This window comes from Ursus maritimus, unplaced genomic scaffold (assembly GCF_017311325.1).
Source record: "Ursus maritimus isolate PB19 unplaced genomic scaffold, ASM1731132v1 scaffold_3, whole genome shotgun sequence".
NCBI lineage: Eukaryota > Metazoa > Chordata > Mammalia > Carnivora > Ursidae > Ursus > Ursus maritimus.
In genome coordinates, this window is record NW_024425563.1 from 15,893,403 (window position 1) to 15,908,369 (window position 14,967).

General features: G+C 40.5%; 1 protein-coding gene across 1 annotated transcript in view; it reads left to right on the plus strand.

The window, feature by feature from the left end:
* The window catches only part of DGKI (diacylglycerol kinase iota), a 414,447-nt gene that overhangs the window by 215,347 nt on the left and 184,133 nt on the right, over nucleotides 1-14,967 (plus strand). The window contains 4 exon segments of the mRNA XM_040643960.1: nucleotides 812-892; nucleotides 1,410-1,508; nucleotides 10,607-10,689; nucleotides 12,570-12,630. Coding sequence (XP_040499894.1) covers nucleotides 812-892; nucleotides 1,410-1,508; nucleotides 10,607-10,689; nucleotides 12,570-12,630 — 324 coding nt within the window.

Here is a 14,967-nt window from a genome sequence, read left to right on the forward strand (position 1 = left end):
AGAGAGGGTCTTCTCAAAGCTTTTGTATCGTATGTTAAGAGTAAATGGTTAGTTGAAGTAATCACAAAGTTGTGGTCCATAAAATTCCTAGAAAGAGAAAAACGGGGAAAGTAAATTTAGGGTCACTGTATTCTGTAAGTTGGAGGCATGTCTATGAGAAGAACAAATCAAGGCTACTGGGGGAGGGAAGACTTTTTAAACCAATAGGTCTTTAGAGAAAGAGAGAGCAGTGATTGCCACTCTACTAATATAAGTGACTTAAGGGGAGTCTTACCTCTACATTGTAAAACCCAGCCATTAGTGCGGATAGGATAGTTGGATCTAATGTTCCACAGGGCTCGAGTCACTTTATTACTACAAAGGTCATTACCAAAAAAAAGTAAACAGAAAAAAAGAAAAGAAAAAAGAAAAACATGAAAAATGGCCTCCTTTTTTACATTTCCACATAGGTGATCTCCATTGCAGGAGATGAACTTGAACTTGGTTGGGCGGGAGACGGACCTGGTTGGGCGGGAGACTGGAGCCCCTCAGAGAATTTGGGATTCTTCCATTTTTACTGGGAGGGTTGGCAGGTATAACTTGTGTTGTTATGTGAGTCCATGAGAGCCTCCAGGGTTCTAACTCCCTGCCTCTCCGTGTGGTGGGTAGTCGGTCGCTCACTCTGAAGCACTCGACTGGTTTCTGTCTGTGGCTTACCCATAACAGTGGCTTGGAAGTGTGGAAGCATGAGAAGCATGCAGTGGAACAGCATGCGCTGCCCTCCTCTCCTACATGGTTCTGCATGGGGAGCTCGGGGCCATCTGCCTCTGAGCTCAGCTGTTTCCTTCTTTCTTCAAATCGGAAGAAGAAGAGGACAAGCTTTAAAAGAAAAGCCAGTAAAAGAGGAACTGAAGTAAGTGTTTCAGGACTCCGTCCCAGTGAACTACACCCTTCTCACCGTAGCCACCTCTGTCTTCCTACCACATGTGATCTGGCCCGAACTTCTTTCTCTGACAAATATTCGACCCTCCTTCCCTCCCCTACTACATTCAAACCACACACTGGAATTCCTTTCTCTTTCTGGAAAATGTGTATATGTATAACCTCCGGCTACTTCAGGATCAGAGCGTTTGCACTCGTCCATGGATGTATTATTCCAAAGATGATGAAGATTAAGAACTCACCTTTCTAGAATGTACAGAGCATACAGAATAAAATCAAACACATGGCTTATTCTCAAGGGCAAATTATATCTTGAGATCCTTTCTTCTAAGCTTTATATGGACTATCTTTTAAAGATGTAGCTTTTTTATTTGGGGGGATCAGGGTTAGCGGTGGTGGGGTGCTGGTAGTTTCTCCTTTCCATTGCTTTTGGGCTACCTGTCCAAGTCATGGATGAATGTCTCAATCGTGTTGCTTTCTTTCTTTAGCAGGAAAACAAAGGTCGTCCTTTTGTGATAAAACCTATCTCTTCTCCTCTCATGAAACCCTTGCTTGTGTTTGTGAACCCCAAGAGTGGAGGCAACCAGGTGAGTCATTTTTCATGAGTTTAACTTGGAAGCCTCAGTGCTTTCTTGCAAACAGTTCCCAACACCAATTAAAATAGCACCACTTAGAACCCCAAGCAATGGAAGACAGCCAGTTTCTCAGGGACAGTGTTATTGATGTAGGGCATAGCCTTACACACTGCAGGGTTAGGCAGAACCTAGAGGTCCTATGAGTTATCCCCCAGCTTCCAAGTAAGACTATACCAGTGGCACTCCAAAAATGCTGACATTTTCCTTACAGATTTTCCAGAAAGGTCATTCCAAAATATCTTGGTTAATATGTTTCAGAGTTTCTTAACTCTTACCGTTAGGAAGACTTTATGGACTTCTCTTTATGGCTTCCTCTTGTAAGTTAGACGTGACTACTTTCATCCCTATCCTCAGAAGAAAGCGAGAACAATGACTCATCGTTCTCAGTGATCATTAACAACAAATGCCACCAACACTATCAAAAATATCACCTTTTAAAGGTTTGTTTGGTCTGTGCTCAAATCTTGTAGCATAATTAATAATCACTACCTCATTTGAGGAGAAAGTAATAGCCTAAGAATGCGTAAGTGTAATGACATACCTGAAGTGACACAGCTCTTTAAAGGATAGAATTTGTTCTAGAATCTAGGTCTTTGTCTCCTCATACACTTCTCTTCCTACTCTGACGCTTCTTATCAGTACTCTCCTTTGGCTTTGATTTTTCTCTATCTTCATGTGAGGATAAATGAAGATATTTTCTCTGTCCACTAAGTGCACATTTTACATTTTGAGGTGAGATTCCTTGAAGTTTCACACTTAACAATTAAAGATTTGAAACTGTCTAGTTAACTCCATGTAAGGAGAGGAGTCATATAATTAGGATTGATGTTCTTACTACTAAGGATACTGGGCATTTTTCCAGAATGGATCAATTACCATAAAGCTTTTGTTATGAGAGCTTGTGATTTAAAGAAAATATTTTTTCTCCATTTCTTTCTTTACTTTAAAATTCTCGATAACTTGCTGTGTTAAAAATCTTTAACATTGAAGAGAACAGGGAAAAGAAATGTGTTGTAAGGGAAAATCTATTTTCAGCATCCTGCTTTTTTAAGTTGGTGAGTGATGATCTCCATATTTTAATGGTGGCGATCCTGAGACCGTCACCAGAGGAGATTTTCAGGAGTGGGGTTCGGTGTGCCCCGAACCATAGTCACACCCTAGGTCTGGTCTCCCTAGAGCCTAATGAGGGTTGGAGGTGTATTTGGAAACCATGGAACAGAGCAGAGCTGATGTAATGAACTCCATGATTTTGACCACTTGAGTATCACATGCTAATTCCCAATGTATTTTATCACAGGGGTCATTCTAGAAGATGCACTTATTAAATCGGGAGCCTTTTTCCTAGGGCATTTAGAAACTTGTAGGTTTCAGGAGCAGATAGGCCAGTAAAGATGGAGCCCATTTTTGTTGGGATTTCTGTATAAATTAGTAATGCCAGGGACTTCAGAGTTGATCTGATGTTATTGCCTATTTCACTAAATAGAAAACAAGAAAGCTTATATAAATTTTCTAAGGACATCTTGTTAATGACACCAAAGGGGCAAATGGGAAAAATAATTCAAGCAACATTAACTATATGTGAGGTTTTTTTTTTATGTTATGTTAGTCACCATACAGTACATCATTAGTTTTTGATGTAGTGTTCCATGATTCATTATTTGCCTATAACACCCAGTGCTCCATGCAATACGGGCCCTCCTTAATATCCATCACTGGGTTAACCTATCCCCCCCCCACCGCCATCCCCTCTAAAACCCTCAGTCTGTTTCCCAGAGTCCATAATCTCTCATGGTTCTTCTCCCCCTCTGTTTTCCCTCCCTTCATTTTTCCCTTCCTTCTCCTAATGTCCTCCACCTTATTCCTTATGTTCCACAAATAAGTGAAACGATATGAAAATTGTCTTTCTCTGCTTATTTCACTTAGCATAATCTCCTCCAGTTCTATCCATGTTAATGCAAATGTTGGGTAATCATCCTTTCTGAAGGCTGAGTAAATATCCGTTGTATTTATGGACCACATCTGTATCCACTCATCTGTTGAAGGGCATCTCGGCTCCTTCCACAGTTTGGCCATTGTGAACATTGCCGCTATGAACATTGGGGTGCATATGGCCCTTCTTTTCACTACCTCTGTATCTTTGGGATAAATACCCAGTAGTGCAATTGCTGGGTCATAACGTAGCTCTATTTTTAACTATATGTGAGTTCTAAATTGAGTGGATCAAACAAGAGTGCTCTGGAATTTCAGAGCAGTGACTTGGGAGTGGTAAGAAGGTGGTGTCATGGAAATGGCTGAGTTGAAGATGGACACCACTTATACAGAAAGAGAAAGCTGGGGGAGCAGTGCCCTTTTCATTCTCTCTCGGTGGCAAACTCCCATTCATCCTTTATGGCTTAGAACCATTTCTCAAAATGAATCACCTGTCCACTGTGCTCCCATAGTCCTTGGCACAAACCTGTATTTTGTGAATTGCACCGTAAGTGCTCTGCGTGTGTTCTGCTAAGATACAGGCTCCATAACGCCTGGGGCTGCACCTTTCAACCTGTGGTTTCTAGCGCGTGGGCTATAGAAGTGAACAAGTAATTGTATAATAAGCAATCAGGGTTTTACAGCAGATGATCTGGACAGTAGCTTTGTTACTGATGAGAATTCAGGAAAGGGAAGAATTATCTTGGAAAAGAAGTTGAGATGTGTTTGAGGAACTGGAAGTGAGCGTGAGGTATTCAAATAAAAAAATACCCAGTTATTAGAGACAAAAGACTTAAATGATTTGCTCTCATTTTATGCATTTTGGCTTATGAGATTACTTCTAGAATATCTAGGATTCTCCAAAGTATGGCTAACCAAATCAAAATGAATATTGTATAACTTTACATTTCTATATACTTTCTTTATAAAATAGAATTCTTTACTAAGCCTAATAAATGTAAAGAGCATTGCTTCTAAGCTCAGTGTGAAATGATGAGAAAGCTTTAAAGACATCCAAATACCTGTGTACGATTGCAATCATTCAAACGGATCTCCGTCTTCAGTCTTAGGAAGACACGGCTTGATTCCCAGGTATAGTGAGTCCGGAAGTGTCCTGGTCCTAAATGATCTAATTCTTCTGTTAGGGGCCCCGTTTTCCTGTCCTGCAGAGGTCCTACGCCCTTAACATTGCAGACGAGGGGAGAGTCTGTGTGAGGGGGGGGTCAGAGGATGAACGGTGAAAGTTTCTCACTCCTTGGATCCCTTGAATCTTGTTTCCTCCACAATTTTGCCCGCCCCCCCAACCTTTGTTGAGACTAAAGGATCAAAAGAGGACTAAGGATGGCAGTGAAAACAGGGCAAGCAAACCCCTGGACGGTGGCCCTGAGATTCTGCTTTTCTAGAAAGCTCCCCCAGGTGAGTATTGTGGCAACTCAAAGACCACACTCTGATTAGCAAGAGCTGACTAGAAATACTTCCCTGCTGTTGTTGTTCAATCCTGTTTTTTCCCTTTTAATGACTGATTTATTTTGCTTACCTGTTTGTAGATAGAAAGCGCTCCCTCTTTGAAGCTTAGGCTTCAAACTTTTATTTTAACTTGCTTGGGCGTCTAAGTAAATAACTAGACTGTATCGCCATCTTCTGGCAAGAAAAGTACCTACTGCTTTTTAAAATGCAGTATTTTTTGTGCGTGCAGAAATTTCCTAACACTTTGCAGGAATACATTGAGATAAACACATTTGGGATTGCTTCAATGTCCTTTTTAATCAATAATCTGCCTTCAATGGTTATTTCATGATATTTGTCTCTTTTTCCATCACTTAAGGTGGAGATGATTGTGGGTGTTTTGAAAGTTTTAGAGGTTGACAGCACTGTTGTTGGGGGAACAGGGACTGGAATCTGGGACCACAAGGTCAACTTTGAGTGTCTCCTCCTGTGGAGAAGATGTGATGCCTGGGAGATAAAGTTGACACCAGCACAGTCCCCTCTGTATTTGAAAACCTGAGGACTCGAGAGACAGCCCCCCTCCCTTATTCTTAACTCCTCTCTGACTTCAGAACTTAGTGTTTTTCTTGGATGTGCCTGACTTATTAGCATCTTTCTCCCTGAGACTTACAGACACTTCTGATATCTCTCGATGTTTCCTGCTTTCACACAATCTCTCCTGGAGGCTCCCTCTCAGGACTTCATTTCTAGTGACTTAGGTTATATGGTCAGGGTTAAGCAGGTGTTCTGACCCTGAGAGTGATTCTACCTTGTCAGTCCCAACACTGGGGGTGTCCCGACCCTGGCTTCTCACACTGTTCAATGTGAAATCCCAGGGTGGAGGGGCAGCATGAGTTGCATTCGACTTCCAGGGACCTTATCAGTAGATGGCAAGAGGAAGGGGGTGTCCAATTTGTGGGCAGGCTCATGCTGAGTCCACCACCATCACACGGCTGAATCTACGCACCGTCACCCAAGGGCCACCCCTCCTAAGTTAGGGACAAGTCAACCAAGGTGGAAGAAGGAGACAAAAGTCAATAACTTCAAATGTTGAAGTCCCAAACTTCCTAAATACTTGACCAAACAACCTCAATTCTGTTCTTCGATGTACAACCATAAATCACGATGTCTGGATGAAGTTTTAGGCTCCTAATGCTTAGAATAGGCTAGGAAGAGGGCAGGAGGGTAGTCAGTAGATGACCACACATGTCAAAATCCAAGCTCAAGATCTTCTTGTCAAGCTCAAGATCTTCTTGTCAAGCTAGCCTCAACAGGTGGAATTAAAACAATGAAACGATAAATCTGTAGGAAGTCCCTTTTCCCAGTTACGATACCTGTGGAAGTGTGGGGACAGCTGTCTTACTCTACTCAGGCTGCTCTAACTGAATACGAGAGACTAGATGGTTTAATAACAGGAATTTATTTCTGACAGTTCTGGGGGCTGGGAAGCCCACGATCAAGGCGCCAGCAGATACGGGAGCTGGTAAGGTTCCACTTCCTGGTTCACGGAGCACCGTCCTCTCACGGTGTCCTCTTGCTATGTTTTCACATGGCAGAAGGGATGAGGGGCTCTTTGGGGTCCCTTTTATAAGGGCACCAGTCCCATTCACGAGGGCTCCACTTCCCCCAAGGCCCCATCTCCTTTGATAGGTCGAGGGCCTGCCTGGCCGTCTAGCTTCTTAGCTTATAGCCAGACTGACAGATCAAAATGTCAGTCTGGCTCCCCTGATTAAGACATTTCAGTGACTCTCCTTTCCTATAAAATAAAGCCAAGCTCCTTAGCAACTTCACGTACAACTCGCTCAGTCTCCCACCACTCCTGCCTCACCGTTCAGAGACAGACATGTGCCCACGGCCCGTCTTGTGTCTTCATTTTTCTCTTCCTCACATGTAAGGAAATGGTTCACTTTACTCGTCTTTCAAGAAACAGTTCAGATATCATGCATAGGATGCTTTCATCCAAACCCCAAATTGGGGCCCAGAGAGTCTCCTCTGGCCTCTCCTACTTCTCCGCAGGCATCTCCGCAATAGTGTCAACCATCTTTAGTGGACTTTTATCTTGTCTTCGCCTCTTTCTGAGCTTCCCGTGTGTGCACGTGTGCACAGAGTAGGAGCCTAATATGTGTTTTTTTAAGTAAATGAGGTCTTCTTTTGGGGTTGTTTGAAGCCAGTTTGAAATAATTCTTTCTTAATCTCTTCCTTCCATTAGCTTTTATTTTTCTCGGGACTTTCCTAGTAGCTTCTGCTGTGATCTAGATAGTACCTCCGTGAGGTAAACCAAGGCCTGCTCAGTAACCTACCAGCATGTTACAGGCGATAGAAGAGTTACAAGGCTCCGATGAAGATTGATAAGCTAGTTGACTGATCCATTCTTAATATACACTCCATACCCCCAAGTCATTATTGTACGTTATGAATAATGCATAGACCTTTCTCTGGAGAACAGGAGCTTCCTTGTTTTGTCCATCTCTCGCTCTTCCCACCCAAAACTGTATCTGGCACCTCGTAGGTGAGTTGCCGAATCCTGTTTATTTCCTTCTAGAACAATCTACCTGTTTTCTGGGAAGTCGTTCTCTCTTCTCCCAGCCTGTTCCCCAACACTTGGAGCCAGAAAGAACCTATTTATCACTTCACAGGAATCCCCAATCTCACCATATCTGAGTTTCTACGGTCAACGAGGTGATAGAACTACAACCGTGTGTTTGAGAACCCTCCCAGACTGTGTTAGAATTGACACGCGACCTACTTTTTCCATTTAGAGAAAAGTAAAAAAGTTGCAGAAAAGTTGCAGCTTTTTTCAAGAATAAAACAAAACCCTGAGTAACCTATATTTGAGGTTGACAAAGACCCAAGGCTGAAAGTTCTAGCCCATGGACCCTGCACCTCCTTTCCTGCTCACTAGCCATAGGACCTTAACATGAAAGCAGTTGAGGACTCTGTGTTCCATGTTCTCAAACATTGTGTCTTTCTTTCCTCCTAAATCTTGCTGAACTCTAAGACAGTAATGTCCTTTATCATGCTCTTTGCCTGCCCAGAGAGGGAGTGAAAGGGAAGAGGAGAGGCAGGTGTATGAAAGGGGGCAGGGAGGGAGAAAGAGCAGGAAGAAACAAACTGACACAATAGCCTACAAAAAAAAAAAAAAAGTGCAGCTTTTGGATTTGGCGTGTGGCCTGTGACAACTACAAGAATGTTTGGGACTCATTAGTGAAGGCAGTTGTGTAAATGTCTCAGTTTAATCCTGTCAGTGAGAAAGAAATGACTCTTTTCCTGGTGAGTCAGCATTTCTCAAGCCATTCCATTCTATTGAATAAATTAACCTAAGTCCTGAAGTACCTCATCCTAGAGGTCACAGCAGAGGTAAGAGAATGGACTTCAATATGTTGGACCTTTTCTTTCTCCACCCGCCATGATGGATTTAAAACAATGGAGTATTTTTCAGAAACTTGCCGTTTTTGCTAATGCATATATTTTAGAAAGACTACTTTTAAAAGAAAGAATTCTATCACACCTGAATGTAACCTCTGATTGGGTTGACAGGTATGGTTCTGCAAGTTATCCCTGCACAGCTCCGAGGGCATTCTTCCAATAGGCTGCGGTGTTCGTGGTGCCTCCCTGCTATGGTGCGGCGTGGAACTCCCCAGCCTGAATTTCCCTTCCTCCAAAGGATAAATGTAGATAATTAGGCGTCACCACGAACGCACAGTTAAAAGGAGCAAAAGCAAAATGGTGTGGTCACTCAAACCTTTTGGAGAAATTTTAGTTTAAGAAAAACCACCTCTAGATGCCTTTTATTTTATTTTTGAAAAGTGTTCATTACCTGGTATTATAGGCGTAATAGAAGCTGAAATTGAGATGAGCACTCTGCCGTGGCCAGAAGTGGAAAGGCGTAATTAACGTTAACTATTTATATGGCTTTAGGAATTTAAAACTGAAAAATTAATTTTCGAGCAAGTTAGCGGGAAATTTTTTATAAACCAGTCATTAAAATGACGCTGGTGTTACCAATTATGCGTCAAAGATCACTTGAGATAATTCCCAGCTGACTTGATAACAAGGCGCAGTATGGGAAGAGAGAATGATCCAGTATTTAGTTAGTATTATGTATCCAAATCTATGTCTGAATTTTATAGGAAGCAAAATATGTCATTTGGTGAAATTGAAGGATTAGTTGTAATAATTAAGGATAGAATGTTATTCCTAAATTTATAGCAAGCACATGATAAAGCAGAACTTTTAAATTATAGGTTTGGATGAAATGGGGAACAAAAGACCTGCATTGGCCCCTGTAACAACCGGCATAACAATGTGATAATTACAAGCTACACTTTAGCCCTCACGCGCTCACGTGCAATTTACTGAATAGATTAACAAGGAGCAACAAAGAAAGGGACTAACCTTTATAAAGGCCTATTTTGTGCCACATACTGTGTTAGATCCATAACTATTACTGAGTCATTTAATTCTCATTATCCCCCTGGAAAGTAGATATTGCCCTCCTATTTAATATGCTGGATTTCTGCAGGATTATAAATGCTTACGATCACCGAATGAGAACACCCAAGTCATTCCTGATTCAAATACCATGCTATTTCTGCCGTCCTAGAATGACTCCCAGATACAGCATAGTAGGTGCACAAACTTCGGAATATTTTAAGGAAAAGCAGTCGTGATAGCTAATGAAGGAACTGTAACTATCAGCAACAAGCACTGCCCAACTGAGCCCATGTTATTTGCTGTGGCTGATAATGACCTAAAATGGGGCACCCCGCTCAGTTTTAAAGCTCTTTTGATGCTGCTTAATGAAATGATCCTTCTTTCAGTTCTTCTTTGCTCAATTCGCTGTTAAGAAATGACCCCCAGAACTGCTTTGTGTTTTCCATGATGATCAGTTCTACAAATGCCAATTATAAATTACTTAAAACATTCCAAAAATGTTCATGTGAGAGCTGTTTGACTTAGAGACACAGAAATTGAAACAAAGTCAAAGTAAGTCAAAGTAAGCTGTGACTAGGAAAGTCACATGTGTATATCCTAAATAATGAGGAACCTGTGAGTCTTTCGCTTCGGTGAAGAGAAATTATTTCAGTAAAATCACACTTAGCTCCTACGGTCTATCTTCATATTATGCAAAGATAAAAGTAATCTTCTCAATGAAGTAAAAATTAATGTTAAGCGACATGGACTGACAAATAACTTCCCTACATGGATTTCTCTATTGAATGATGGTAAAACCAGTAGATACTGTTCAGTAAGCACTTAATTGCATGCCAACCACTGTGACGTGCTCCTCAAACGTGATTGCATTTAATCCTTGCAACAAGCCTGTGAACTAGGCATTCTTCTCTCCACATTCAAAAGAAGGAAGTTGGGCTTACTGAAATCGAAGAACTTGGCCAGAGTTACAGGGTTGGACAAAAGCCTCCTCTGGACATTCAGCCTGTATATCAGTGGCCAAAGCCTGTGATTGTAACTACTACTTCATGCTATTTATAATTATGTGGTATTTTAGATAAAAGGATTTATTTTTATTTTTTAAGTGAGCAGCAAATATTTGGAGATCTCTTCCTATTGTCTTTTTAATTTTTTTTTTCTTACAGGGAACTAAAGTCCTACAGATGTTCATGTGGTACCTGAATCCACGGCAGGTGTTCGATCTTTCTCAGGAAGGGCCCAAAGATGCGTAAGTCTGGAGATAACCCACGTGGTCCATGCTGGTTTAGGCAAGTGAGAAGGACTTCGGCTGTGAAGTCAAGCTCATTATTAAATTACCTTGTGAAATATTTTCTAACCATCCCTCATTGACTTTCTCAACTGTAGTCACCTCCCTTAAATCTTCACCTGATGTTTCTCCTCCTACTCTTCCGGCCAATTCCCTTCCAAACTGGCTACGAAGTTGTTAACTCAGGGCACACTGCCAGTGTGTTTGCTGCTCATGTGCGTGCAAATGTAGATTATTTACAAGTCTGCATTGAGAAAGGGTTTGTCATTTTTCTACTTATGCATGTACAACTTGGGAGATGTACATTAGTGAGAACGTAAGTATATATTTGGAGAGTGGCCATATTTATTTATGAATATGTTCGTGTATTTGGATGAGAGGCTTGTGTGTGCACCTGTGTCCATTTGAGACAGATAAATGGATTATGCGTATGGATTCCACACCGGAATGGGAAGATGTTTTACTTCCTGCTCAATCCGTTTATCTGAACTTCTCAGAAGGTTCATTCTGTTTTCGTTAGAAGTGCGGAAGATAAAGTTTAGATGTAGGTGACATATATCCTGTATCTTCCCTTTGGTGGTGGTAGTCCTGAATGCGGTGGGAAAGAGCAGGACTATTTCTGCTACTGTCTGATTCCCTTTTTAAAGCCCATGTTTTTAGATAATTTGGATGTCATTGGATAAACATTAGAACTTAAGGGATATTAATTATTTTTAAATAAGTAACAGTATCAGAGGCAAAGTAACTTGTTCAGATAATTTCTAGAGAAATAATATTCCTGTATGAAATGGATAAGTCGTATATTTGAAGCATTCAGGAGAACGTTATACATAAAAATTAATTTCTGCTATTCTTTAAATCTATGAACTTCTTCACCACTAGAGGTCGCTACAAAACTTCTATTTTTTTTTCCTTTCTGTATTTGAACGGACTAAGGCAAATCTGCTACCCTAGCTTTTGCCCTTTTAGATGCTTTTCTTAAAATCGTATCACTTTGGTTAGACTTTAGGCAGAGCCTTCATAGCTCATCCTAAAGAATGTGGCCAGATAGGAGATGTTTCCAGAAAAAAATACTTGATTTAGAAGATGATATTTTTTGGAACAGAGGCACTGACAGCTTCACTTAAGGAAATGTTTTAGCAGGGGTGTTATAATTGTGTTTTCTCGAGAGCCAACATGAAAAATGATGTAATTTTAAGCAGACAAATTTTAAATAAAGAAAAATCAGTAAATCTTCCCTCTTTGGGCTGAGGAGTATAAATTTGGTTCGAGTGTTAGTGAATGAGCGGAGAGAGAGCTAGAATTGTAGGTATGGTGGTAACGCTGTGGGCATCCTCCCACCACCCTGTCTCTCGAAAAAGGTTTGCTGGGATTAAGAGAGGAAAGTATAAATCTGCAAAGCAAATCCAGGAAAAGCTGACAGATAAGGAGGAGACATGTAATGACTACTGACTACCGATTAATGAGGATTTCCTTTGAGAAAGGAGGAAGGGGTATGATGAGAAAAGAAAGGGAAGTCGAAACTAATTAGGAAAAGCGTGTGAGTTGATGCATTAATAGGGATAAATAGTTTTATTCTGGGAAATAAAACTCTGGGACATCTTGAAATCCCATTCCAATGTTGGCCATTTAAAAATGATTTTTGCTACCAACCTCTGATCCAGTTGTTGGGGTCCATCCCCTCGTGATGACTTGGTAACTAGTTTTGATGACATCATTAACCTCATGATCATACATTTTCTCCAGTGGGCATCCCCTCCTCTTTTTTTGCCCTGTGTTTTCTCTCTGCCGTGGCCACTGATGTGCTCTTTTGTTTACTTCATGTTGTTTTTCCCCTATAGGCTTGAGTTGTATAGGAAAGTACCAAATCTGCGAATTCTGGCCTGTGGCGGGGATGGAACGGTAGGTCCTTGGAATAGAATCAAGCTCCCTCCTTATTTCTTCCATCTTTCTTTTGTTTTCCTTATGACAATTCTCCTTATTCATTCCCACCTCAGCTCTTTCCAGTCCCCTAAGACCTAGGTCTCTGTCATGCAAATCATAGCCCATAAAGGGTTAGAAGGGATGTGGTTATTGACCTCATGGATTCATACTTGGTCTTCCTAAATTATGTTCTACTCCCTCAGCTATACTATCCCCCTTCCTGTCCTACAATGTAAGAATGTGGTCAGGTCATTAGAATGAAAGTTATAGATGACTAAATTCTTTACAAAAAAAAAAAAGAACAACTTATTTCCCTTAGTTCTTAATAATTAGTCACAATCAATAAGGAGAAGTATATGGGCAAAATTATTGCATTTGTTCTTTTATGAGTGGAGATAAAACTTAAACTACTGACATTGGTTTTCCTTAAAGATCATTTTTTTTCTATTTATTTTATTTTATTTTTTAAATATTTTTTTATTATATTATGTTAGTCACCATACAGTACATCCCTGGTTTTTGATGTAAAGTTCGATGATTCATTAGTTGCGTATAACACCCAGTGCACCATGCAATACGTGCCCTCCTTACTACCCATCACCAGTCTATCCCATTCCCTCACCCTCCTCCCCTCTGAAGCCCTCAGTTTGTTTCTCAGAGTCCATAGTCTCTCATGCCTTAAAGATCATTGATTGGTCTCCTTTGTATTCATTTTTGAAGAAAAGATGGAATTGGGCTGAACTTTAATATTATGGGTACATTTTCCTTTATTTGTCTCTCTGTTTCTCCATTTGCCCTCTACTTATGTTGGTATATTTAGCAAAGGCAAAGAATTGAGAAACATGACATTTAGACTCTGCTGCCTGGTGTCTTTTTCTTCTGTATTTAGAGTCTGCTCTCATAGGATCTAGAATATTATTATGAACTATCTTTGGCTTTTCTCTAATCTCCCTAATTAGAATGTTTAATTCTCAAAGGTAGCAGCAAAATCTTTTAACTGTCTCTCATAGCACTTAATGCAGCATTGGATACACATTATATACCAATAAATGCAACTGGAAAAAAAATAGAACAGTGTTTCCACTGGTCCCTTAAGTTACTCCCTGAAGATGAAAACATTTTTTAGTTGGGAAAATTTAGTGTTTACGTTTGTCAAGATTCACAATACACATTATTAGCTTATAAGATTCATTATAAAATCTTACAGCTGAGAAGCTGAACCTGTCTCACTTTATTTAACCAGTGTTTTCCAAAACTGTTTGGCCATGGAATGTTTTCTGTTACAATACCAATTAAAGTTCAATGAGTTGTAGTGTTGTAGGAGATAGGCTGAGGGATGGGCTGGTTTGAAATTTTCACAACATTTTTTAGTAGAATTATATCCAAACAAATCCTCTGGGGATATATATGTATTTAATATATAGTATGTATGTATGTGTGTGTGTGTGTGTGTGTCTGTGTGTATACACACACACACATATATGTATATTTGTGTGTATATATAAATATATTAAATATGTATTAGTATATTTATTATGTTTAACATAATACTCAGACACAGTGTTCTTCTTAGCTCAGCTGTCCCCAGATTAATTATCTTAAAATATAAACTTATTGTGATCTTTACCATAGTTCTTTTCCTTATTTTAGAATCTCCTTATCTTTCTATATGACTTCAGTATTTGCTCCCATCTTTCCTCCTTCTCTAAATCTCAGTGACAGCAGCAGAGAAGTTGAGATTATGCCTGCTGTCCTGAATTCATAGTTTTTACTCTTTCTCAACCGAAGTGACCATGACCTCAAACCCACGTCCACTTCCCATTCCATCTCCACATCTTGGGCTTCACCACTGATTGAGTGCTGCCCCTTCCAGATTTCTCCCTTCACCCCGGAGCCTCCTGGCAGCTTGCTCTCACTTCTCCTTTCTTCTTCCTTTCCTCTACTCAGTGGGTATGTGTAGGATGCACGTTCTAGGGTACATGGTTTTGAGGCATTCTCTGCAATTACAGAAGTATTTGAAAACCCAGGGTTTTAAAGCCTGAAGGCCAAAGAGAAGACAGCGGAGTCTGGAGGCTTGTGACACAGCTGCAATTAGGGAGTCCGGGCCAAGGTTCCAGAGGAAAATGAAAAGATTGAAGTAGAATGGACCACTCACAGTCTATTCTGTCAAGAAAAAACCAAAAACAAAATACAAAGGCGTTTCAAGAAGGAGGCAGTGGTTATATCCTGAAGGAGAGACTGGAGAATTATCATTGATTTTGGAGATTAGGAGGTAACTAGTGGTTTTCAAGAAAACCATCTCAATAGCGTGTCTGG